Raw genomic sequence first — 27,322 nt, forward strand, 5'->3', positions numbered from 1 at the left:
CATCATCAAAATTAAAAGCTTTAGTATTTCAAAGGACATCATCAAGGAAATGAAACAGTTCACAGAGAAACATTTTATAATCATATATCAGTTAAAGGAACTTGTGCTAGGCTATAAAGGGACTCTTACAACTCAATAATAAAAAGACAAATAACCCAATTAAAAAAGGAGCAAGTGATCTAAAGATAGTTGTCCTACGAAGATATGCAAATGGCCAATAAGCTCATGAAAAGATGCTCAATATCATTCGCCATCAGGGAAATGCATACCAAAATCACAATGAGATGCCACATCACCCCTACTAGGATGGCTAAAGATAGATAATAAAAAGCACTGAGGCATGTGGAGTAATCAGAACCCTCATGCCTTGTTGACGGGATATAAAATTGTGTCGCCACACTGGAAAACAGCTTGGGAGTTCCTCAAAGGTTAAACAGTTTCCACATGATCCAGCAAATCTGCTCCCAGGCAGATACCAAAGAGAAATGAAAACATAGGTCCACACAAAAACTTGTGCACAAGTGTTTCTAGCAGCATTATGTGTAATAGTCAAGAAGTAGAAACAACCCAAATGTCCACCAATCGATGCATGATAAATAAAATGTAGTACTATCATTCCATACAATGGAGTACTAGCCAACGAAAAAATAAAGTTGAACACCTGCTACAACGTGGATGAACTTTGCTTATAAGAACGTTGAAAAGAAAATGCCAAAAGAAAAATGAGTTTTAGCTCAAATATCATTTTTTAAGAGGCCTAGCCTGCTCAAGTTATCCTGTGTAAAAAACAAAAAAACAAAAAACTCTTCCCATATCTAGAGTGAAAATAAAAAACATTTAAAAAATTTTCATATAACGAATGAAATAATTTCAGGTCAAGTTTATTATATAGAAATTATATTAATAGGTGTGATAAATACTTTATAGGAGTGTCACACTCTCAGACGCTTTGGCTCCCAAAGGGCTTGGAGTTTTTGTGAGGCTGAGCATCTTCCAAACAGGTGCACGTGCTGGTTTGCCAACATCCTCACCACACCCAACCCAGCCCCTTCACACACTGGCATTGCCTACCTGGGCCCTCCTTGTGGCTGTAAGTTTTATGTAACCAGTGTACACAATATATTTATAACCAACTAATAGGCAGGAGTCATGATTTGTTTAAAATGTCAGTTTTTGTGAACTGGAGGGGATGGGCAGAAAGTGGGATGCTGAGTCCTTGGTCAGAAATGTGACCCAGATTTTAACACTGCTCCTAGGAAAAGAAATATTTCCTTTTATGATGCCACTTCCTGGGACATAGTGAGTTGACGATTAAAAACTCTCTTCAGAGATGTGGGAGAAAAAACAAGCCTAGGGAAAAGTCTGCAGGCACGGTGGAGGAAGAAATTCAGGATGAAATCGCAAGTGGCAGAGCAAGCATGACCAGGCTGAAGTCAGCAGAGACAAGAGGGCAGCGAGGCCCAGTCTCCTCTTCCCTCTCCCACAGCGTTTAGGGCCACGTCCACGGCGCCACCCCTCTCCTTTCTTCCCAACCGAAAAGGGTGCCCTCTTTCCTGCCTTTCTGCAGATGCTGATGAGAATTAACCAGAGGAATTTCCTCCACAGCGACTATAGCAGGATGTCCTCATCCAGTCCTCCTATCTCATTTCCAGGTGGGGAAACGGGCCTGGCAAGGAAATAGGCCGAAACCATGATTTTTAAATGTTGCGTTTAAGTGCTCTGGAACCCTGCGTTCAGAAGAAATTGTGCAAGAACAGATCAATCAGAGCTGATCTGATGGGGACGGGGTATACAGCCATGCAGAGGCCCTGCATTAACTGTATTTCCTGCACTCTTGATGCTCTGATATCTGGGGCCTCGCTGACCTGGACAGACTGCTCCTCCCAGGCTAGCCAATCCCCTAATCCCTGGAGATAGCAAACATCTGGCTGAGCACACACCTTTCCTACGGAAACCAACTAATCCGGAGCGATGGCGCCAGCTGCCTCCTTCACATGGCTCTCCCACGGCTGTCACACCCCAGGCCAACATTCACCTGCCCTGACTATCCTGGGGCCAGGTATCAGACAAAAAGGCCAGCCCCTACGCTGAGAGCCACTGAAATTACTCAAGTCAGCTACCCCTAAACCTGTCTCCCCTGCTTACTCTGCCTTGCCCATTTCCTCCTGAGAAAACCAGAGGAAGTCTCCTGCCCACGTGTTCCCCTCCTTCCTTCCTCCTTCTGACCAATCGTGGGGCTTTCCTATGGGCCCCTCCTCTTGGAACCATAAGTAACAAACTCTCCTTTCCATGGCAGTCCCCTCCTCATCCAATGGCTTTACCACACCTGGACAACAGGCCCATTCTAGAAGTAAACATTATTCCCAGAAATCCTGGAATGGGGATTCAGAAAATTCACATTGTGGAGGTGCCACGACTCGGGAGAGCCTGGCCAGTGAGGTGCCACCCAGATAGCTCCTGACTGTGGACAGAGAAGGGACCAAACATGGAGAGAGGCGCAGCCTGGAGTCACGGGAAAGGACCAGGCGGGACAGGAGGAAGAGCCTGGCAAGGAGGTGGGGGCACAGTAGTGCCCAAGCAATGTGGGCATTAGGAAGAGGGCAGAAAGAAAACAGTGCCATGGCACAAGACCTGGGTAGCCCCGGGCCGGCTCAGCCGTCCAGTTCTTCCTTGATGCTGATGTGCAGGGGGCAGATGCGCAAAGGCTCTGGAGGCCCAGCTCCCCGTGCACCCCCCAGGTAGAAGTAGGGGCGCACCTCCCCAAAGCGCGCGTGGAAGGTGTACAGGTGGCAGTGGCGCTCCGCGTCATAGAAAGACAGCTCGCCCTCCTCGCACTCCAGCTCCACACGCAGGCGGCGTGGGATGGCCAGGACCAGGGGCGAGGTGGCTGGGTCGGAGGTCACGCAGTGGTCCCCCTCCACGCCCTGTGTGCGGCAGACGTACCAGAAGCCCGAGCGTGTGTCGTGGTAGCAGCTGTGCGAGTGGCCCTCAGCGCCCGAGTCCTGGCGCACACGCACCACGCCCACCCGCCAGCTCTGCAGCCCCCCCAGGGCCACCTCCCAGGCGTGTGAGCCCTGAGAGAAGACACGGGAGCCCAGCAGGCAGGGCGCCGAGGAGAAGCGTTCCGGGTTCTCCACCTGCACGCGGTAGCCGTGGTTGGTGACGCTGGTGAGGTCGTCAGACACGGAGAGCCAGCCGGCTGCGGTGTTGGGGTCAAAGCTGAAGGGTACTGCGAGCAGGGGCAGAAATGGGGAATCAGCAAACCTGAGGTCCCTTAGGCCACACGTGGGTATCTCCAGCCCCACAAACCAACCACTGTGTCCCACTTGGCCCCAAGTCCATGCAAGGAGCGGCCCAGGGCTGGAGCGGTGGCAGGGGTTGGGCTGTATCCCCCAGAAGATATGTGGCAGTCCCAACCCCTGGTACCTGAGAGTGTGACCTTATTTGGGAGTGGGGTGGTTGTACATGTGTTAGTAAGACTGAAGGAGGGTCCCCAATCCAACATGACCTGTGTCCTTATAATAAAGAGGAGACAGACACAGACACACAGGGGGAAATGCTGTGTGATGGCAGAGGTGGGGATCAAAGTGCTGAGGGGGAGCCAATAAGGCCAGGAATGGCCAGGAGGCACCAGGAGATGGAAGAGGCAATGAAGACTCTCCTCTACAGGTTTCAGAGGGGCCTGGCCCTGCCAACATCTGGATTTTGGATTTCTAGGCTCCAGAACTGTGAGAGGGTCAACTTCTCTCATTTTCCAGTTTTGGTCCTTTGTTATGGCAGCCACAGGAACTCATATAGGCAGAGACACAACATTCACACGACCCAGGGATGTTAGGACAGCATGGCCCATTCCCTGAGTCAGTGATATTCCTCCCTGTAAAACCAGGACACTGTGGCTCGTGTGGGCTGCAGTCGTCTTGGGACAGGTGATCCCGGATGGAGGAGGTCTTTTATCATACAAAATGCAGTTCTGAATAGACAAGGAAGCCAGTTTCCCTCTCTGAAGAGGAGACCAAGTGTCAAGGTCCTGAGAGAAGGCATTCTACCAGAAGGGTTGGAGGTGTTGGGCAGAGTGGAGAAGACCAGGGTACGGGTACTCGCCTGCAAGGGCCTGGCAGAGGGATCACCTGAGAGAGGAGGGGACCTCTGAGGAGGTGGGAGGTGAGCAGAGACCAGCCCTGGTGCCTCTTTGCTAACATAAAGGGCTTCCACCCATGCTTGGGACACCTGCCTGCACCTCCGCTCACCAGATTCCACAGATGCAAGCATCTTCTTCCAGACGCGGTACTGCAGGGAGCCCAGGTACTTGCAGACATCGATAAGCATGCCAGGCTGGACTGGCTCTGGCTCCATGGTGCAGAAGAGTCTGGAAAAGTACAATGGGGTACGGTGGGCAGGGTCAGAGCCATGCATCCTGGGCCGAACTGGGCCAACTGGAAACCAGCAACAGGACTTGTTCCCTTCCCTCAGGCCCAAGTTTCCTGGCCACCTTCCCCAAGACAAGACTGGATTGGGCTATGATGGGAGATGGGCCAAGGCCAACAGGGCTGCTACCTCCCTTCAGAATTCAGTCCGAAGGCTCACCCTGCCCCACCTAGGAGAAATACGAACAGGAGGTTCTCTAACATGGCTGCCATCCTTGCGGGCAGAAATCACACTTACACATCTGGCTCACGGGATGTCTGAGTTGGAAGGGACCCTAAGGATGCTCTAGTCCAATGGTCCCAAGGTGTCCTCCGGCCTTTGCTTGCACACTGCCAGTGGGAAGTGAGCACAGGGAACTCACTCCCTCCAAAAGCACTCTCTTCCATCTTTGGACAACTCTGACTGGGACACAGCTCTTCCTCATTCATCCCTGTGAACCCAACAACCATCAACACAAACCACTGTGGCCTAAGGCTCTCAGAGGGAGGGGGCTGACCGAGAAACAAGCCTGACATTGACCCCGAGAAACGCGAGCCATGTGCAGGAGGGTGTTCTCCTTCCCTGCACAGCAGTCGGGGACCCTCCACACTCAGGAGAACAACCCTGCCCCAGAGCCAACTGGAACCGGATGCTGTGAGGGGGGTCTTTCCACCTGGCCATCGCCCACCACTCCCTCTCAAAACCAGGGCACAGTAGCTCATGTGGGCTGGTGCACCCAGCTGGCTGTTACCTGCTTGCCCCGGGGCCACTGGAGTTTGTACTCCTGGGATTTCTGCCCACTCCTGCCCTCCCCTCCACCCGCTTTGGCAACTTACCGGCGTTTTCGGCTCTTGTGTTTCTGAAAAAAATGAAAATAAAAAAATAACAACACAGAGACACAGATGTAGAGGAAATGTATACATTTCTGACCTCAAAAGGAGTCATGCACTCCATGGATCATAAGTCTTAATATTGTCAAGATGTTAACAATAACATCCCTGCTATGATTTGAACATATTATCCGAAAGTTCATGTGTTGAACACTGAATCCCCAGTGCAACTGTGTTGGGAGGTAGGGCCTAAAAAGAGGTGATTGGGTCATGAGGGCAGAGCCCTCACAAATAGATTAATGTAATTACTGTGAAGCGGTTTAGTTATCATGAGACTGGGTTGCTATAAAACAATGAGCAACTACTGTGTCTTGCACTCATTTCCTCCTTCTGCCATGAGATGGCCCACACCAAATGCCAGAGCCATCATGTTCCTGGACTTGCTGGCCTCACCCAGAACAATGAGCTGAATAAACTTGGACTGTTATAATTTACCCAGTCTGTGATATTTTGTCATAGCAACAGAAAACATACTAAGACACTCCTTAAGTTGATCTACTGACTCAGTGCAATCCGTTATCCTAGCTGGCTTCTTTGCAGAAACTAAAAAACTGATCCTAAAATTCACACAAAATTTCGAGGGACCCAGAACAGCCAAAACCATCTTGAAAAAGAAGAACATTGGAAGACTCATAATGCCCAATTTCAAGACTTACTACAAATCAAGATATGTGGTGCTAATAAAAAACAGGCATTGGGATCAATGGAATAGAATTGAAAGTCCAGAAATAAACTCTCATATTTACCATCAATCAATTATTTACAAGAGTGCCAAGATGATTTAATGGAGGAATAAATAGTCTTTCCAACAAACGGTACTGGGAAAACTGTATGTTGACATGCAAAAAAAAAAAAAAGAAAAAAAAGAAGTTGGACTAACCCTTACTATACCATATACAAAAAATAACTCAAAATGCATCAAAGACCTACATGTAGAGTTAAAACCGATAAAGAACTTGTATCTAGACTATATAAAGAACTCTTACAACTCAACAATAAAAAGACAACCCATGTTAAAAATGGGCAAAGGATCTGAACAGACATTTGTCCAAGGAAGATCTACTAATGATCAAAAAGCCCATGAAAAGATGTTCCAGGTCATTAGCCATCAAGGAAATGATGACATGCAATACACAAGGAGATGCCACTTCACACCTACAAGAATGGCTATAATTTTTCAAAAACAAATTTTGGCAAAAATGTGGAGAAACTGGAATCCACATACACTCCTGATGGGAATATAAAATGATACAGCTGCTCTGGATAATGGCCTGGCAGTTCTTCCAACAGTTAAACCTAGAGTTACCATATAATCCAGCAAATCTACTCCCAGACGTATTTCCAAGAAAAACGAAAATATGTCCACATAAAAGTTGCTACCTGAATGTTTACAGCCATATTATTCATAATAGCCAAAATAGAAACAACCCAAATGACCACTGTCTTAGTTCATTTTGTGCTGCTGTAACAAAATACCACAGACTGGGTAATTTATAAACAATAGTTTATTTCACTCATGGTTCTGAAGCTGGGAAGTCCAAGAGCAAGGCACTGGCTTCTGATGAGAGCCCTCACGCTGTGTCATCCCACGGCAGAAGGAAGAAGGGCCAGAGACCACACATAAGACCAACTGCAAGAGAGCAAGAGGGGCCCAAGTTCACTTTTATAACAAGCCCACTCTCTCAGTAACTAACCCACTCTGCCAGTAACAACATTAACCCATTCACGAGGGCTCTCAGGACCCAATCACTTCTTATTAGGCTCCACCTCCCAACACTGTTGCATTGGGGATTAAGTTTGCAACACATAAATTTTGGGGAACATATTTAAACTACAGCAACCACCAACTGATAAATCAATAAATAAAATGTAATATAGCCCTGTGCGATGTAACGATGTTTCAGTCATCAAGGAACCACATATATGACTCTGGTCCCATGAGATTACATCACCATATTTTTACTGTACTTTTTCTATGTTTAGATACACAAATACTTAACAGTGGGCCCTAGTTGCCTATAGTATTCAGTACAGCAACATGCTGTACAGGTTTGTAACCTAGGAGCAAAAGGCTATTCCATATAACCTAGGTGTGGAGTAGGCTACATCATGCAGGTTTATGTAAGCACACTCCATGACATTTGCATAATGAAAAAATTGCCTAATAACACATTTCTCAGAACATATCCCCATCACCAAGCAATGCATGATTGTATATCTATGCCATGGAATATTACTTGGCCATAAAAAGGAATGAAGTACTGATAGATGCTACAACATGAATGATGTTTCAAAATATGCCGACTGAAAGAAGGCAGTCACAAAAGGTTACGTTACATAATTCCATGCATTTGAAATGTCTACAATAGGTAAATCTATGTAGATAGTATGTAGATTAGTGGTTGCCAGGGGCTGCTAGTTCTAGTAATTACCACTCTGTTAGACTCAATTTAGGTAACAGTTTTTATGTGGGAGGAGGAACTGGGGAGTGACAGCTAAAGCAGGGCTGCTTTTGGAGGCATGAAATGTTCTAAAATTGTCGTGATGATTGCACAATTCTGTATATACTAAAAATCACTGAGTGGTACATTTTAAATGGGTGAATTGTTTAGAATGTAAATTATATCTCAATAAAGTTGCTAATAAAAAATAAAAAGGAGTCACAAACCAAAATCATCCCTGAAAGCACTCTGGGTACTGGGCAAGACAATACTCCCAGTTCCCTAAACAGAATCCACGAGACACACAGCTTTTGGAGCCCACGAAATGGTTTTTCTATCTTTTTTTTTTCCTTCATTTTTCTTTTTAGAGACAGCTCTGAACACAGAATGATTTCATAATCAGGGACATTTTGGAGACAGAAGGCTTCATGGTTCAAGACTCTGAGTGAGGTGGAGAACTCCTAAAGGTCCCACCCAGGAGGTGACACTGCCTGAACAGATAACCATCCCTGTCGCCTCCCGCTCCGCTCTACAGCGACATCCCTTCCACAGCAGTCAGCTGTTTTCCAGGGACAGGAGACACCTCACCACCCTGGCCAGTTTACAGACCAGCTTTCAAGCCCAGAAATTTCCCTGCAGGAAATTTGTAAGGACCGATGGCTCATGGGGAGGAAATAAATCAATAAAAGGAAGAAAAAATGAATAATACTGTTTTTTTAAAAGAGAGAACAGAATCATCTTTTTCTTAAGAAGATAGAAAGCCAAGGCATCATGTTTAAATAAAAAATGTAAATAATTGAATGCTTTTAAAAGAATTCATTTTATTAAAAGGTAGAGACAGGAAAAAAAAATGAGAGTAAGAGAGAGGGCAAGAGAAAGGAAGAAAGAAGAGACAGGAGCTGGGCACAGTGGAGCGCCAGCAGTCCAACTACCTGGGAGGCCAAGGTGGAAGCATCACTTGAGGCCAGGGATTCAAGACCAGCTTGGGCAACATAGTGAGACCCCCCTCAACCCCACCTGACTGTTAGGAAATGAAAAACTTAGCTGGGCATGGTGGCTCGTGCCTGTAGTCCCAGCTACTCAGGAGGCTAAGGAGAGAGAATCACTTGAGCCCATGAGTTTGAGGTTACACTGAGCTATAATCACCCACTGTACCCCAGGCTGGGTGACAGAGCAAGACCCTGCCTCTAAAAAAAAAAGAAGAGAGAGGAAGAAATAAGAGGGTTTCAAGGAACTCCGCCCTGGTAACTCTTTTTAGCTTCACGACACAAGCAGAGCAGATCACTTGTGAGCTCTTCCAGGCCAGTACCCGGGAAGCTCCAGGAAGATGAGGTTGGCCAGGGCTGGTGGGCTGTGGCTCCCAGTTGGTGCCGGAACATTTGGCCCTGTCACTGAATAAAGATGCTGAGCTCCTTACCATGAGAAAAGAAACGTCGTCCTCCTTCATCTCCATCTGCAGCCGTTCAATCTCATGTGCCAGCACCTCTGTCTCCTCCGTGAGCTGCTTCATCTTCTCGTCGGCCAGAAGCTGCTTCTGCCTTGTCTCCTCGGCCATGGCGTCCAGAATGGCCTGCTCCTCCACTCTCAAGAACTCGCGAAGCTTATCAAACTCCTGCCGGATCCGGCCTTCTAGCCATGCAGCCTCCACCTACGGCAGAGAGCGGGAGGGAGTCCGGGGTCAGATACGGAGGGAACCTCCATAACCCAGCAGCTTTCCCATTTTTAGCAAAGGAACTTTATGTTCAAAGAAATCACGTATAGAACGCCTATAGATAAAATATCAACATAATAGTTTATAAGCATCAACATAATAGTTTATAAGCACACATTTTTAAGTTCAGATTTCAAATGGGAAAGTCCAACAACCTAATAATAGGTTGTTTTGATAGGGTTTTTTTAAAAATAAAATCACAGCTTATAGATTGCAATTGTAGTACTATAATCTCATCTACATACAATGTTCAGTTCCTTCTTTAGGTTGCACCATAACAAGGAAGTCCTGAATCATAGAAATGCATGGCTGCAAATAGCAATGATTTTTTTAAAGTATTTGCCTTCCAGTCTTAGGACTTAAAATTTGTCTGATCCAGAGGCTTTACCAAAGGAGCAGTAGGAAGTATTTATTTTAAAATAATCATTAAAATAATATACACACTCCAAATCATAACCACAAAAGGTTTGTTTTTTTTTTTTTTTTTTCTTTTTTTTTTTTTGAGACTGAGTCTCACTCTTTCGCCTAGGCTGGAGTGCAGTGGTGTGATCTTGGCTCACTGCAACCTCTGCCTCCTGGGTTCAAGCAATTCTCCCTGCCTCAGCCTCCCAAGTAGCTGGGACTACAGGTGTGTGCCACCACGCCCGGCTAAGTTTTGTATTTTTTAGCAGAGACGGGGTTTCGCCATGTTGGTCAGGCTGGTCTCAAACTCCTGACTTAAGGTGATCCGCCCGCCTCGGCCTCCCAAAGTCTGGGATTACAGGCGTGAGCCACCGTGCCTATCCTCACAAAAAGTTTTTTCAAAGGGAAGATAAAACCATAAATGTAATTAAAGAAAAAGCAAATAAATATTTCTCAGCTTGGAATAAAAAAGACATTCCTTGGCGCAATACAAAACTGAGAAGCCTCGAAGAAAGAATGAGATAACTGAATACACAGAAAAATAAGAGGTGTGTATGGCAAGAGACTATTCATAAAGTTAAAGACAAAAATATAATTCCATGACAACTGTTAGAAAAACCATTCAAAATGTGTGCTGTGGCAATGGCAGGTTAGTAATCTCATCTTTGGACTGAAAGTTAAATATTGATGTTCCTCAACGTATGATGGGGTTACATCCCAATAAGCCCATCATAAGTTGAAAAATGGTAAAGTCAAAGCAATGAATACACCTAAACTACTAAAAACATCATAGGTTTGCCTAGTCTACCTTATTTATTTATTTACTTATTTATGAGACAGAGTCTTGCTCTGTCGCCCAGGCTGGAGTGCAGTGGCACGATCTTGGCTCACTGCAAGCTCCGCCTCCCGGGTTCACGCCATTCTCCTGCCTCAGTCTCCCAAGTAGCTGGGACTACAGGTGCCCGCCACCACGCCTGGCTAATTTTTTGTACCTTTTTAGTAGAGACAGGGTTTCACCATGTTAGCCAGGATAGTCTCGATCTCCTGACCTTGTGATCCGCCTGCCTCAGCCTCCCAAACTGCTGGGATTACAGTCGTGAGCCACTGCACCCGGCCTAGTCTAGCCTACCTTAAACGTGCCCAGGACACTCACATTAGCCTACAGTTGGGCAGAATCATCTAACACAAAGCCTATGTCATAACAAAGCACTGAGTGTCTCATGTAATTTATTGAATACTGTACTGAAGGGGAAAAACAGAATGGTTGATGGGTACTCAAAGTACAGTTTCTACTGAATGCACATTGCCTGTGCACCATGGTAAAGTCAAAAAATCATAAGCCAGGGACTGTTTGTATGTTTATAGCTCTGAAAATATAACAAAAGGATTCACTGAAAAAGTGAAAATGGCCAAAAAAATTGAAAACGATCCACTGAAAAAGAAATGACAAACAGGAAGTATATCTGCAACATTTATGACAAATGGCTATTATTCTTAATGCACAAAGCACTCTTACAAATCCACTGAGAGAAAAGACAAATATTCCAAGGGAAAAAAATAGTGTGAATTAGCATTCACAGAAGAAACATAAATGGCCGTTATGCTTGTGAAAAGGTGTACAGACTTACCAATAATCAAAGAAATGCAAATGAGGACAAACAGCATGGCTAACCCATCAGACTGAAAAGACTGATGTCTGCGTTGGAGAGAGCAGAATCCAGGGTGATTCTTTTTTTTTTTGTTTACATTTAAGTTCCAGGACACATGTGCAGGATGTGCAGGTTTGCTACACAGGTAAATGTGCGCCATGATGGTCTGCTGCACCTGTCAACCCATCACCTAGGTATTAAGCCCCACATGCATTAGCTATTTATCTTGACGCTTTCCCTCTCCTCGATAATTCTTACCACACAGAAAAATCAAGAACAGCGCATGGCAGGAAAAACCAGCAAGTGCAAGGTCAACTCCTGCCCACTCACCGTGGGCAATGATGGCCTCACTATAAAGGAATAAACACCACAACTTTCACTTTTCTCATCGACTTGATTAAATGAATTTAATAGACAAAGTATTAATCAGGCTGGAATCCTAGGGGCTTCCCACGTGACCTCATTACCCTCAGCCTCAGCAAAAAGCTCAGGACTCCTACACTCCCTGGCATGGGCAGGTAGTACTGCCACATGGACAGACAGACGCTCCCCAAGTATCTGCAACCCAGTCTTGGACAAGGCAAGCCAGTCATATGGCTTTAGCCACAAAAGGAAACCAAGTAAGAGAACAATGATGAAGCTACATGACTCCACGATGACTACTGGAAAAACAACTCAACAAACTCCAGCAACAGCAGGTTCGTCATTGCTATTTGGAGTTGGAATTTCCACATGTATTTATAGCTCTGACATCGGATGACAAAATAATCCACTGAAAAAGTGAAAACTCTCTCCCACCAGTTTGTCGGTCTACTAGACATCAGAAATGTTAACGACTTCTCTCTGTTGGGCACTTATATGCATTATTTTATCTTAATTTTTTTTTTTAGATCCTAGTAAGAGGGAATTGCCCTTTTTTTAGAGGAGAGGATTAGCTTGGAAGGGGTTGAGGGATCCGCTGGGGAACTGGGCTTAGATTTGGAAATAGGTCTGCTTTGCGGTTACTGCCCTGGCGCCCAGTGTGTCACACAGTCCTTTCTTCCACTCTGTTCCACCAGCTCTGTGGCTCAGGGTAAACTCCACAGCCAGATGTTAATGAGGCCCTTGCCTGGGCCTAATCCTCACCTTTGGACACATAGTAGAGGGGACCACAGGGTCCTGAGGACAGTGCCCAGCAAACCGGACCAGGCATGGCTCAGCTGTGGCTAACATGAGTCTAACAGTAATCACTAGAGGCAGCCACCTCAGAAAGCCAAAGACCACAGCCAAGATCAAAAGTCAGAAACAAGGCTGCCAATCCACACAGGACCTGGAGGAAGAGAGGGTGCCAGGCAGAACAACCAGAGTGGGGACAGAGGGAGCCCATTCATTCATTGGATTAACAGTTACTGGTTACTTACTCACTTCACTCAATCAACAAACATTTTTATTGGTCACCTATTGTGTGCCAAGAACTCCTCTAGATAATTGGCAATAGTGTGCCCTGTTTTCATTATATTCTGATGGGAAGGGATAAAAAGCAAATAGAAAACCAAAGGTAATTACAGGTAATGAAGTGTCATCAAGGAAATAAACCAGGGAAGTGTGCCATCGAGTAAAAGAGGAGGGTGATCAGGAAAAGTTTCTTGAAGGGAACAGCTGAGATTTTAATGGCAAAGATGCTGGGCATGCATTCTGGGGAGAAGACTTAGTTTGCTTAAGGGACAGAAAGAAGACGAGGCAGAGAAGTAAATGAGGTTGAGGATACGCAGGGTCAGGCAATGGCCTTGGAGGCCATGGTAAGGAATCTGGGTGGTACTGAGGGTGACTGGAAGCCCACTGGCAGTTTTAAGCAGAGGAGGGGCACTGCTGGTGTGTTTTACTAAACAATCACCCCAGTCCGTGGAAAGCAGAATACAAAAGAAAGAAAGCACCAGGCCCAGGCAGGAGGCCCAGTGAGAGATGATGGTGACCTGGACCAGAACATAGAGAGTTTGACAGAAATAACATATTTTAGAGATGGAGGAATAGGATTGCTGAGGGAGTGGATGTGGCAACTGAAAGAAAACAAGAAATTACATGAGTCCCAGGTCATCACTGAATGCACAGGTGGCGGTGATACAATGCATGTGCCACAGGGCAGATGGTGTTGGTAGCTTTTTAAGTCACTCCTGTGGCTGCTGGCATGATCACACCTGGGTCTTTAGAGGGGCCAAAGCAGAGAAGCCACGGTCAGCATCCAGGACGTGGCTGCACAGGACCATCAGAGGCAAGGGAGCCCACCTCTACCCAGAAGGTTATGTGAGACAAAGCCAGGGCCGACGCATCTTCACTCCTCCCCCAACTGCCCTGAGTGGACCCAATCTCCCCGCTCAGCCCCATCGTTCACTCACCTGATTGTGCTTGGCGATGGCCTCATAGGAGCGCCGCATGGCCCAGAAGGCCTTGGCCTTCTCCCGCAGTGCATGCTCCATGTTCCTGCACTTGGCCTGATGTGGGAATGAGAGGAAGACAGGTTAGGGCTGGAGGTTGGGCTGGGAGGGCAGACACATCACATTTACAACTGGGACTCCACTTCAACACAAGTGTAACTCAAATGCATTTGCCGAACCCCATCCATGCCAAGTGCTGTGGGCACAGATGGTAAGTAGTAAGTACAGTCCTGATCCTGAATCAGACATCTATGGGATAAAGGGCCCTCAGATATCCTCTAAGGCCCTCAGATATCCTCTAGTCCAGCCTGGTACAGACTGGGAGATGGGGCTGAGAAGTGACCTGCTCTCATGTTGGTCACAGAACCAGCTAGAAGAGTGTCCCATGAGGGCCAAAAGCTGGTTCATGCTGGGTCTGAATCCCTGAGCTGTGCAGACAACTGCAGACAGTGTGGTCACAGGTTCCCTTTGCAATTTCCTAGACTGAATGGGTCTGCAATCTCTAATGGGCGGTAACTGACAATGGGGGTGGAGCTGGTCATTTCCCATGGGGTTCAGTTACCTCTCATGAGGCCTTACCTCAACCTGCCCCTCCATACCCCTCCCGCATCCTGACATTCTAACACTGCTTGGATCGCATGGAATACTTTAATCAGCAGGCACAAATATTTTTCGTTTCGTAGTTTTTGTTTCTTAAACTTTAATGATTGTTTCTGATGTCCTTGGACGACCTGAAGAACCACGACAGTGTTTTATGTTGGATTCCTGCCTCTTGCATCTGAGGCCTATCATTTTCTCTCCCTCTTTATCCTTTTCGATCTATATTCTCAGGAAGCGTCTGAAGTTTTTTCCTAAGAAAAATAATTCAAACAATTATAAATGGTTATCATGTATTCAGCACTTACTCTGTGCCAAGGACTATGCCAATTACTTGAGAATTTATGTCATTTAATCATCACTCCTCCCTAGCAGATAAGTTATATTACTGGTCCCATTTACAGATGAGAAAGTGAGGTACAGAAGGGAAATGACCAGCCCAAGGGCACACAGCTAGTACGTGGAAGAGTCAGGACGTGAACCTGGACAGCTATGGAGGCAGCTGCTCAGACAGTACCCAGTGATCCCTCCCTCCAGTGAGATGAGTGTTTTAAGCTGCTAAATGTTGGGGTGACTGGTTATGCAGCCATAAATTATACAGGTGTCCCCCAAAACCTTATTCCCATCTGGACCTGATTTAGATGACAAACCTGGACTTTGGGCTGATGCTGTAAAGGGATGAGATGTTTGGGGAGCCTGGGAGAGGGCAAGTGCATTTTGCATGTGGGAGGGACATGACTCCTTATGGGCAAAGGTCAGATTCAGGCAGGCAGCCTCTAAAGTGGCCCCAATGACCCTCACTTCCTAGTACTCATGCCCTTGTGAAATCCCCTGCCCTGTGGGCTAGTGACTTGCTTCTGACCAAAAGAATGTGGCAAGTGATACTAAGTCACCTCAGAGGTTAGGTGACAAAGGCTGTGCACACCCTGCCTTGCTCTCTCTAGCTTGCTCACTGGGATGGCAGCCCATGTGGTCAGCTGCCCTGGGAGTGACTGTTGGGGCAAGAAACTGAGAGTAGCTTCTGACCTACAGCCAGTGAGGGACTCATGCTCTCAGGCCAACCGCCAGTGAAGACCTGAATCCTGCCAACAACTACACATGTGAGTGTAAATGAGGATCCTGCCCTAGCTGAGCCTTCAGATGAGACCACAGCTCCGTACCTACAGCCCCTCATGACAGGCCTTGAGGCAGAGGCACCCAGAGCTAAGGCAGGACCAATTCCTGACCCACAGAAACGCAAAGACAATAAATGTTTGTTTTAAGGCATGAAGTTTTGGGGCAATTTGCTAGGAAATAGAAAACTAGCCCATTGGCTAGAATTAGCCCACAATACTCTGACTGCAGCCCCTCATGAGACACCTTGAGGCAGAGGCACCCAGAGCTAAGGCAGGCCCAATTCCTGACCCACAGAAACTCAAAGATAATAAATGTTTGTTTTAAGGTGCTAAGTTTTAGGGCAATTTACTAGGAAATAGAGAACTGGCCCATTGGTCCCACTCAGTAGCCCATTCCTTTAAGTCTTACAGTACAGAAAACAAAATGGTTACTGATTTCATTTTCTGCAGTTCTGTTTTATTTTCAACTCATTTTGATCTTCTCATCTTAAGTGAGAATATTTAAGATTTTTAAACATTGTTTTCTATAGTATATCATCTATAATTTGCATGAATGCCCCCACGAAACCACTGAAATGTCATTCCAATGTTTTATTTTATAGAATGAGATTTTTGACACAAATTCATGCAAGAGTCCAAAAGGACAATTTGGTGATTTGCCAAATTAGTGTAAGTGACAGGAGTGAAGCAGCTGCCCATATGCATTACCCAGAGGTGTGCAAGCCCCAAAACAACACAGCCCAGCCCCTGCCCTTCAACCCTGGCCCTTAGGAAGTCATGGGACAATAAAGATGGAAAGGGGATAGTCCCTTGATCTTCTCAAACTTTTCAACCACTTAGAGAGTTCTGGTTTCCTTCAGAAAAGACCAATCCTAAAATGGCCCTTCTCTGAGATGTCAGTTGATGAGACTAACCAACAATTATATTACTATTACTAGCAAGCAGTTACTATTAAGCATGTACTATACACAAGGCACTAAATTATGCACTTTACAAACATTCTATTTAATTCAATTATTTAATTTGAATTCTCCCTGTAAGGTAAGCACTGTGAGTCCAACTACACAGAGGATCAAGTTAGACCCAGAGGAGGTAACCCTCTTGTACATGTCTCCTGGGGACACATGTGAACTTGTTTCTCTGTAATATATTCCTGGGGATAAAACTGCTGGGCCCCCAGATGTGTCTTCAACTTTAGCAGGTAATGCCAAACTGTTTTCCAAAGCAGTGGTACCAATTTTTACAGCAAGAGCAATGTTAATGGAAAATGTTTATTGACCACTTCGATGTTTATTTTTAAGTACTCAGTAAAGTACTGCCCATTTTTCCATTACGTTGCCTGCCATTTTCCTAACTGGTGTGTGGGAATTTATTATATATACACAATGTATGTCCTTGATTAGTTAGAGGTGTAATGGGTATTTTCTACTTCATCATTTATCTTTCTTTTTTTTTTTTTTTTTTTTTTTTTTTTTTTTTTTTGCGACGGAGTCTCACTCTGTCGCCCAGGCTGGAGTGCAGTGGCCAGATCTCAGCTCACTGCAAGCTCCGCCTCCCGGGTTCACGCCATTCTCCTGCCTCAGCCTCCCGAGTAGCTGGGACTACAGGTGCCCACCACCTCGCCCGGCCTTTTTGTATTTTTTTAGTAGAGACGGGGTTTCACCGGGTTAGCCAGGATGGTCTCGATCTCCTGACCTCGTGATTCGCCCGTCTCGGCCTCCCAAAGTGCTGGGATTACAGGCTTGAGCCACCGCGCCTGGCCCATTTATCTTTCTTAATTGAAATATGGCCATATGTATTAGTCTTTTCCTTTAGGATTAGTACACTAGTTTTAAGAAATACCTCTCTATACTGAGATCACAAAAACAATCATATTATTTTCTCAAAGCTTTATGGCTTTGTATTATTATTGTATCGCTCTGCATTATTTTCTCAAAGCTTTATATCTTTCCTTTCACATTTAGGTCTGACGTGGATACCTGGAGTTTATTTTTGTACATGGTGTGCCCAGGTAGTTCATTGTCTCAGCACCGTAATGTAAAAAGATCATCTCTGCTCACTGGTCTGCAGAGCCACCTCTGTCTTCAATCAAACATACATCTGTTACTTGGTTCTCTCCATCTGTTTCTCTGGCCCATCTGTTTATCCTTGTGCCGATATTACACAGCCTTAATTTCTGTAGCTGTAAAAAAGAGGATTTCTGATAGGTTTCCCTTCAAGAATGTCTGGGCAATTTTTGGCCCTTTGAGGTCATATAAATTTTAGAATCTGTTTGTGAAGTTACACAAAAATAATTGTGTTGAGATTTAGATTAGTACGGTATTGTCTCTATACATCAATTTGGGGAAAACTGAAAGGCTTAAATACTGACTCTACTAATCCACGAACATAATATATCTCACCAGTTACTTAATGTTCTTTGATATCTCTCAATGAAGTGTATTTTTCCCTATCAGAGTTTTGCATATTTTTTATTAATTTCTTCCTAGATATCTTATTTTTTATATTATTGTAAACATATTTTTAAATTTAAAAAAAAAAAAACACCAAAACAGGGTCTCCCTCTATCACCCAGGTTGCAGTGCAGTAGTACAATCATAGCTCACTGCAGCCTCCTGTGCTCAAGTGATCCTCCCATCACCTCAGCCTCCCAAGTAGCTGGGACTACAAGCATGCACCACCACACCTGGCTAATTTGTTTCAACTTTTTGTAGAGACAGGGCTATGTTGTGCAAGCTGGTCTCAAACTCCTAGGCTCAAACAATCCTTCCGCCTCAGCCTCCCAAAGTGCTGGGATTACAGGTGTGAACCTCCATGCCTATGTTTTATTTTCTATTTGCTAGTGATACATAGAAATACAACTGGTTTTGCATCTCTTGATTTTTGGATTCAGCATTCGCCTAAACTTATTAATACTCATGATTTAACTGTAGAATCTTTACTTTCTACACATAGAAATCTCAGTGCAAAAATATGCAACCATATTATCTACACGCCAGTTTTTCTTCCCTTCTTTCCAAACCTTACATCTTTTATTTATAATTCTTGCCTTAGTTCCTTGACAAGGCTATCCTGCACAAAACTGAATAAAGTTGGTCATAATGGGCATTCCTGTCTTTTTCTTGATGTCAGTAAGAAAGCTTTCAATGTTTTGCCATTAAATGTGATATTTGCTATTAGTTTTTTTGCTAGATATCCTTAATCAAACTAATAAAATTCCTTCCATTCCTAGTTTCCTGCTTTTTTAATCACAAAAAGATGGTAAATTTTATCAAATGTTTTTTCACTGAGATAGTTATATTAAGCAACACAGAATTAGGTTTCATTTTCTTATCCAGTCATGTCAACATTTTCATTTAACTGGAGCATTTAACACATAATTACCGATATGTTTGCATTTAAATCTGCCACCTTGTTCTGAGCTATTTGTCTTGCTTATTCTATTTTTCTTTTTCTTCCTTTCTTTTTTTAAAATTTACTACACTTTTTTTATTCCACTTTTCCCCTTCTGTGCATCTAGTGGTTAACCTAGGAAATATGACACGTAAGAAGTGTGAATTTGAATGCATCTAAACAATATTCTTTTGTTTGCTTTTGGTATTAATTTTAACCCTAAATATGCTTGGATTACAAATAGAATTACCACTCAAGGGACCTGCCTGTAGCCCAAGGAGCACATGAATGGGCAGTAGCAGGGGCCCAAGACAGATCTGGAACATCCCCCAGCTCAGGAGAGCAAAGAAGCCTTGATGTTAGCATCACATTATAACACTGAAGGTTTTTTTTTTTTTTTTTTTTTTTGGTTTGAGATGGAGTCTCACTCTTGTTGCCCGGGCTAGAGTGCAATGGCGCGATCTCGGCTCACTGCAACCTGTCTCCCAGATTCAAGCAATTCTCTTGCCCTAGCCTCCCGAGTAGCTGGGATTACAGGCTACGCCCAGCTAATTTTTGTATTTTTAGTAGAGACAGGGTTTCACCAGGTTGGCCAGGCTGGTCTCGAATTCTTGGCCTCAGGTGATCGCCCGCCTCAGCCTCCCAAAGTGCTGGGATTACAGGCGTGAGACACAGCACCCGGCCCACGTTAAAGATTATTTAGTTATAAACACACACAAAATAGGTTTTTATTCATACTAAAGGATCCAGAATGTGATCATATAGACTACATGATTTCCCAAAAATGACAAATTGATTCCTTAAGCATCAAATTTCAATTGCATATTGAATACCTTAATATGCTACCCACAATTTTCATTAACACGTTACCCACAATTTTCATTAACAGGACAGGTGCTCTGTGGTATAGCTGGAAGTAGGAAGGTAGGGGCAAGGGAAAGAATGAGTATCATTGCACAAGGTCTTCACAGCCCTTTTGCAAGTACTTACCAAAGTGCTAGAGTTGCATTTGAAACCAGCTCTGTCTGGTCCGAGCCAGGTTTTCTGCCCTGTGAGACTCTGTTGCTCTGCCTAGTTCCCACCTGCTTCCTCCAACTAACCCAACATCACCTTGAAAACTCGGCTCTAGTATCCGTCATTTCTTCCAGGAAGCCCCCTGATCTTGCCAGCTCTGGTTCCATTCCAGGGGCTCACAGCACCCTGGACACCTCTGTCTCCGCACTCACTATCCAAGGTAATAGCTTCTCTTTCTTGAGGGCAGGTCTTAACCTCCAGGTCCTCTCTACCTCGCACAGTGGTGCTCAGTATACTTCTGCAGAAGGAATGCTTGCTCTGCAAGGTGAGAGACTTTGTTTTGTCCCCTGCATATCCAAGTCCCTGCATAAAGTAGATGTTCAGTTAATCACCTGCCCAGTCAATGAGTACATGGAATGCCTGTGTTTTTTCTGCTATACCACCGTGCCTCCTGGACTGAAGGTTAGGAGGGCTGGTTTGGAGCCTTGTCTTTGTCACTACCCACTGGTGAGTTGGTAAAAGTTCCTTCTCTCTTCAGCTATCAGGCTCCTCACCTTAAAAATCAAGGCAGAGAAGTTTCTACAGTCTCTCAAATTTCACCATTTGTTTTCAGGCAGATTGATGCAGCAGCCAAGAGTTCTGGCACCTGGCCATCCAGGTTCAAATCCCAGCACCTCCACCTAGTGGCAGGTGATCTTGAACATGTTCCTTCACTTCTCTGCACCTCCATTTCCTCATCTGGATAAGAGGGATAAAAAATACTACCAAACTCAAAGGACTGCTGTGAGGACTCTACAAGTCAATACCTGTAAGATGCTTATATGAGAGTGGCTGGCACATGCTGTGCATTTGGCATAGCTCTTAAGTGCCACCTACATGCCAGGTAACCTAACTCTCCTGCTGGATATGGTCCACGTTTCTTAAATGAACAGCAAAAATGCATGGAGGATAACTTGAGCTCATCCAAATTCCTTTCTTATGCAACTCCAACTCAGTCTCCCAGATCTGTCTTTCCCCTATGTGTTCAGACCTCGTTCTGAAGCAGGTGTCTGCCATGGAGCCCACTGCTGGAGGCCATCACTCAGGAGCCTGTGTGCAGAGTCTAGTGAGACACCCCCCACTGTCCCCATCTCCCAATACCACTGGGCACAGGCCTGGACAAGCAAGCAACAATGTCCTCTGGTGCAACCGAAGAGCTGGTAAGTCCTTGCCTAAAAGCTGGGGATCAGGATGGAGTGAGTGGTTAGGAAATGGGGAAAACCACTGGAAGGGGGAAGACTTGGAATGTGGCTCAAGAGGTATCGAGAGTACCCTCGGGTTAGATCCAGCCAGATGGACTCTAAGATGTTGACCCCAGAAGGGGAGAGAGGGCTGGAGCTGGGACAGGGAGAGGCTGTGGCAAAGAGTGGTCATCATGCCAGTCCTGTGAGATGGGTAAGACATGGTCTGGATAAGACAAGGGTCTGGACAAGTCAGCTCAGCACAGGCCTTCTGTTGAAGATGTAAGCTGGAGAGCACTGGACTGAGAGGCAGGAATCCTGAGTTCTGACCTTAGAACTTTATGTATGTATGTATGAGACGGGGTCTTGCACTGTTGCCCAGGCTGGAGTGCAGTGGCCCAGTCATAGCTCACTGCAGCCTCGAATACCCGGCCTCAAGCAATCCTCCCATCTCAACCCCTCTAGTAGCTGGGATTACAGGTATGTGCCACCACACCCAGCTAATTTTTTTCTGCTTTGGTGCAGGATCTTGAACTCCTGGCCTCAAGCAATCCTCCTGCTTCAGGCTCCCCAAGCACTGGGATTACAGGCATGAAACACAGTGGCCTTGATCCACCTCTCACTACTGAGATGTAACCATTTCCTCACAAGATGTAACCATTCCGTCACAATGGAATGACAGTCATTCTGAGGATGTTTTCGTTTAATGGTAACCTAAACCAATACTAAGACAATCCAACTCCAAGTCACGGAATAAACAGCACTGACATATGCTTTCAGTTCACAACTTCAGCACCAGCATTTGTATTTTCTTCTTTTTTTCGAGACAGAGTCTTGCTCTGTCGCCCAGGTTGGAGAGCAGTAGCACAATCTCAGCTCACTGCAACCTCCACCTCCCAGGTTCAAGCGATTCTCCTGCCTCAGTCTCCCAAGTAGCTGGGATTACAGGCACCTGCCACCATGCCGGGTTAATTTTTGCATTTTTAGTAGAGACGGGGTTTCATCATACTGGCCAGGCTGGTCTCGAACCCCATGACCTCATGATCCGCCTGCCTCGGCCTCCCAAAGTGCTGGGATTACAGGCGTGAGCCACCACGCCCGTCCACCATTCATATTTTCTTAACAGCTTACTTGGTATCAAGCCATACAACTTTCATTGTCTTGTCCTGATAAGGAAAGAAGAGAAATACACATAGCAGGTAAAGAATGTGCCACACCCAGATGAAGGCCAATCCCGTACCAAGAAAGCTCCAGAGCTCTTCAGAGAAATTTGGGTGGATTAGTCACTTGGAACAGAGTAATGGGAGAATCAGAAGTATCTTGGCCAGGAGTAGAGATTTTGTTCCAGCAAAATAAAACTTTAGAATTAGTATTTTAAGTGGAATGTTATTGATTTTAGTTTTGTATTCAATCTGTTCACTTCCTTTGGTTTTATTGCTTATATGTGGCCTGAGCAAGTGCTATGTATACCAGGTTTGCGTTTGTATGCATGTAAGTAATAAAATAATTTAACTCTCACTGCTGGACTATTTTTTCCTTTAAGAAGAATGTGTACTTGTTCAAGTTTGAGAAACACCGCACTAGGATTTCTGAAGGTCCTTCTAAGCACTGTTCCTTGCTAGAGCTCTGCTGTAAGCATGATGCCAGATTCCCAAATCTCATCAGTCCTTCCATCATGTGCCACTGCACCTACGACAAAAATCCCAGCTCCTTATCACCGCCCTCTGTGTCCTGCGGGATCTGTCCTGCACTCCCTCGTCCCCACGTGAAACATCTCTCGGTCACTGCACACCCCAACACTGCGCCCCGCTCCCCAACCCCCCCCCACACACACTCCTGGCCGCCCCTCAATCAGCTCCTCTCAGCGAAATCACTTCCTTGGAGACTCGTTCCCACGCTCCACCAAACAAAAGCAGCCTCCCCCTTACAATCTCCCACCACATCCTGTACTGTCTTTCACAGGAACATTGAGCTGAAACTATGTAATTATTAGGGAGATGATACAACCATGCTCACGAAGGGAAGGTCTAGGACTGTCCTGCCCTGTACTGGACATGCAGTACTGGCACACAACCAGTACCTTCTGCCGTCCTGACAGTGGTCAACAGCCACTCAAACCCCTAACACATAGTCAGCTGCCCACACAAGTCTGAGATGAGAGAAATCTCTCTCAATGTCCAGGATCAGTATGAACTGAACAAGGCTCCAGGTGATCTTTAGAGCTACTTGCTCTGTGATTCTGGACAAGTTTCTTACCCTCTCTATGATTCTATCATTGTCTATAAAACGGGGATAACAGCACCTAACTGTAGCAAGCTGAATCATTATTCCCCCCAAAAGATGTCCCCATTCTAATCCCCAGAACCCGTGAATATGTTACCTTGTATGGCAAAAGGGACTGTGAGGATGATTAAATTAAGGATCTTGCCATGGGGAGGTTATCCTGGATTACCTCGGTGGGCCCAATGTCATCACAGTGTCCTTATGAGAGGGAGGTAGTAGAACTGGCCAAAGTGACAACAGACGCAGAATGAAAAGACATACTTCAGAGCTGGAGGAAGAGGGTCTCTGTAAGCTGGAGAAGGCAAGGAAAGAAATTCTCCCTGGAGCTTCCAAAAGGACTGTAGCCCTAACGACACCTCGATTTTAGGACTTCTGACCTCCAGAACCATAAGAAAACAAACTTGTGCTACTTTAAACCACCACATTTGTGGCTGTGTATTACGACAGTAACAGAAAACTAACACAGGACCTGAAAATAAGTTTTTGTAAGCATTACATCTGTTGACGTGTGAACACTGAAAAGCATCTAGCACAGAGTGAGCACTGAAATGTGTCCGCTGGGATGATTCCGGCAAAGTCATCTTTTTCTAAAGCACATACCCCATCACAAACTCCCCCATTTAGAATCTTTCAGGGCTCCCCACTGCACACAACTGAAAACTCCCTCAGCGAGGCACACAGCTTCTTACCTAGTCCCTTCTTACCAAGGGGTGGGGGGAATCTTCCCATAGTGCTCCCCCACAACCACCTACATTGAATCACACAGAACTACATCTTGTCTATTGACTGTCTATGCCCCCTGCTCAAATGAGAATTCCATGAAGCTAAGAAGAGGCCACGGCACCCAACAGCCATCAGTACCCATTTGTCTAGTAAATGAGTGATTTGCACCCTGCATCTGGCTGACCACGCTCAGCTCTCATTCTTCTCAGATCCATTTGGGACTAGACTACTCAGCCCCTGACATCATCTTGAGTGTCCACTGACTTGACACCATCGTTCTTCTGCTAAAATCCCCAGCTGCTGTTCACAGCAAGGGTGAGCCACAGGCCTCCTGGATCCTCCCGCACTTCCATCCTCAGTCTAACTACCCTGAAATTCCCTCGGTGCCTGGAAAGTCAGGCTTTCCCACTTCCAAATGTTGCTGCCTCTACCTGAAATACGCTCTTTCACCTGGCTGACACCTCCTCTTCCCTTGGGTCTCTGCTGGAAGCTCCTTGAGGCTGGAAATGATCTACCTTGCCTCCTGCAGTATCCCTGGGACCCTGCAGTAGCAGGCATCTGCTGGTGCATGGCTCTCTGCTCTTGAATCCTAGCTTGGCCCCAACCTGGGGGCTCTGCCTGGATATTCTCAGCCTTGACCCCTGCCCATCTCCTGATCAGCACCTCGGCCAGCCAAATAGGGATCAATCATGACCTGAACCATGATCCCTCCTTGACCTGGGCCCCAGACCCCAGGCTGGCCAGCACTTATTCCAGCTGTTCCAAATCAGGATCTGCTACTTCCGCCAGTGGAAACAGGAAAAGCATCGACATGGACCCATGTTAAGCAAAAACGGGGACATGAGTAAAAGGATTACTCACTGAGACATGCATACTGACAGCATCCTTACATTCCCCTTCACTTTGTCAAATGCATATGGAGCGGTAACAGACTTCTGTATTTAAACAGGTATTGCAAAAAAAGAAGGCAGGGCTGCAGAGGAGCCCAGAGACCAGGCACTGGGGACTCGGGCAGCTCCTCCTCTCCAGTCCATGCAGCTTCGGGCCAGCTACCCAGTGTTCTCCCAACTGGGACTCTGACTCATGCATTAGCAGGTAATGAAATAAATTCAATATTTCACATGCTGGGTAATTTTTTAAAAGTAAAGTAACAGAGGCCAGGCGGAGTGGCTCACGCCTGTAATCCCAGTAGTCTGGGAGGCAGAGGCGGGCAGATTACTTGAAGCCAGGAGTTCCAGACCAGCCTGGCCAACATGGTGAAACCCTGTCTCTACTAGAAATTAAAATAAAAAAAAAAAAGTGTTGGTACACGCCTGTAATCTCAGCTACTCAGGGGGCTGAGGCACCAGAATAGCTTGAACCTGGGAGGCGGAGGTTGCAGTGAGCGGAGAGCACGCCACTGCATTCTAGCCTGGGCGACAGAGGTCTCAAAAGAAAAAAAAAAAAAAAAAGTTAAGTAACAGAAAATGCCAGAGCGCCACGGACATGTTCAGAAAAGTTGTTTCAACTGATACATATGTTCTGGGTCACAAGGGAAAATGCACTGCTTCCTACGGGCTAAGATTAAACGTTTTGGAAAATGCTGACTTAGGCTAACCCTTATCTTCTGTTCATTTTTCCTTCCTATACTGAAGAATTCTCCATGTTAGTTTTGCCCTGTAAGTTGCTCCTGGGTTTATGTATAGCCACTAGAACTGTAGGTATGGAGATGCTGGTTTATAAACCAGAATAAGCCAGTCAGCCAGCTAGGGTCAGAGGCCTCTCCCCCAGATAATACAAACCGTGGGATCAGCTTGGCAAGGAGGTGACTGGTTTGGGGGAAATCTTAAGGTTCCACAGCCCTGGCCAGGTCTGTGGCTCCTCCTCCACTTCTAAACTGAGTGTGCCAAGCTACAGGGCTCGTGGGCTGCACCCACTTCCGTGCCGCTTAAAGGGACCTGGGCCACACCCGGCTGGCACAAAGGATGCATGGCCTGGGCCCTTCAGAAGCAAATGTCGCTGTCTTGGGAACATCATGTAACCTCAGCTCTCACTTTCTGTCTGCATTCTCTTCTAGCACGGACCCCTGGGCCGACCTTGAAGAAGCAGCCAGGCCCTGTAGGGAACCTGGGTCGGAGAGGTGGGGTCCTGCAAGCTGGGAGCGAGACGCAGGCACACTGGGCTCTGGCAGGCAGGACAGGCGGGAGCAGCAGAGCCAAGGGGTTCCGGGTTCCAGTCCCGGCTCGGCCGCCTCGTGCAAACCGCTGCTCTTACCCGAAAGTCGTGGGCAGTGTCCTTCACCGGCTGCACGCGGTGCCCCTGGTGTCGGGGGTCGGCCTGGCAGGAGCAGCACAGCAGCTCCTTGTCCTCCAGGCAGAAGAGGCTGAGCTGGCCGCGGTGCAGGCGGCAGACGCGCGAGAAGCGGTAGCTGGTCCAGCGCGCGCCCTCGGCCTCTTCGCGCAGCAGCTTCTCCACCAGGTTGTTGAGGGTGTGGTTGGTGCGCAGGTCGGCGGGCGACGCGCGGTCTTTGCACACCGGGCAGGTGGGCGACACCTGCACTTCCCAGCAGCGGCTCACGCACCCGCGGCAGAAGTTGTGGCCGCAGCGCAGAGTCACTGCGTCGCGGAAGGGGTCGTAGCAGACGGCGCAGAGCAACTCCTCCTTGAAGGAGCGGGAAGGCCCGGGAGACACGTCGGGGCTCAGCTCCATGGCACGAGCAGCCGGCCCGGGATCCCGAAACTTTTGCTCCGGCCCCTCCCACCCGTCTGGCGCCCGGAGGAGCCCCACCCACTTCCGGCGTGCACGGGAAATTCTGGGAGAGCGGGACGTGCCTTGTGCCCACAGTTCCTGCCTGCTCGGCTCGGGGCGGGTCCCTGGCCGGGGTAGCACGGTAGGGTCTCCCAGGCGGCGCGGTAGGTCTTCCGTGTCACTGGAAACCTACTTCCGGCTGGAAATGGGAACAGGAGCCCGTTCCTTAACCAATCCCCGGGAACCTCAGGCCCGCGGATGGGAGAAACCAGCGATCCCAACTTCCTGCTTCCGGAGTAGTGGCTGGGTCTTAAAGCACCGTGAGTGCAATTACTACTTAAG

At 46.6% G+C, this 27,322-nt stretch overlaps 1 protein-coding gene across 2 annotated transcripts; it reads right to left on the reverse strand.

Annotated features, from left to right (window-relative positions):
- TRIM35 (tripartite motif containing 35) lies at positions 1-27,322 on the reverse strand. Of its 2 annotated transcripts, XM_033229287.1 has the most exons (6): positions 26,507-27,318; positions 13,870-13,965; positions 9,153-9,383; positions 5,241-5,263; positions 4,248-4,366; positions 1-3,229 (listed from the first exon to the last, which is right to left on the reverse strand). In XM_033229287.1, exons 1-6 carry the CDS (start codon positions 26,939-26,941, stop codon positions 2,652-2,654), a joined length of 1,482 nt encoding a protein of 493 aa, XP_033085178.1. In that variant the 5' UTR covers positions 26,942-27,318; the 3' UTR covers positions 1-2,651. The 2 variants fall into 2 exon arrangements, with proteins under 2 accessions (XP_033085178.1, XP_033085184.1); XM_033229293.1 differs by lacking the exon at positions 5,241-5,263 and having other exon boundaries at positions 26,507-27,322.

This window comes from Trachypithecus francoisi, unplaced genomic scaffold, assembly GCF_009764315.1.
Source record: "Trachypithecus francoisi isolate TF-2019V2 unplaced genomic scaffold, Tfra_2.0 Contig01440, whole genome shotgun sequence".
Taxonomy (NCBI): domain Eukaryota; kingdom Metazoa; phylum Chordata; class Mammalia; order Primates; family Cercopithecidae; genus Trachypithecus; species Trachypithecus francoisi.

Coding starts and splice junctions, on each gene's coding strand:
- TRIM35 (XM_033229287.1), bottom strand. CDS start 26,941: ATGGAGCTGAGCCCCGACGTGTCTCCCGGGCCTTCCCGCTCCTTCAAG. Junction 5,264..9,152: donor ACGACGTTTCTTTTCTCATG/GTAAGGAGCTCA, acceptor CATTTTTTTCAG/AAACACAAGAGCCGAAAACG. Junction 3,230..4,247: donor GCTTGCATCTGTGGAATCTG/GTGAGCGGAGGT, acceptor CCCTGCTCGCAG/TACCCTTCAGCTTTGACCCC.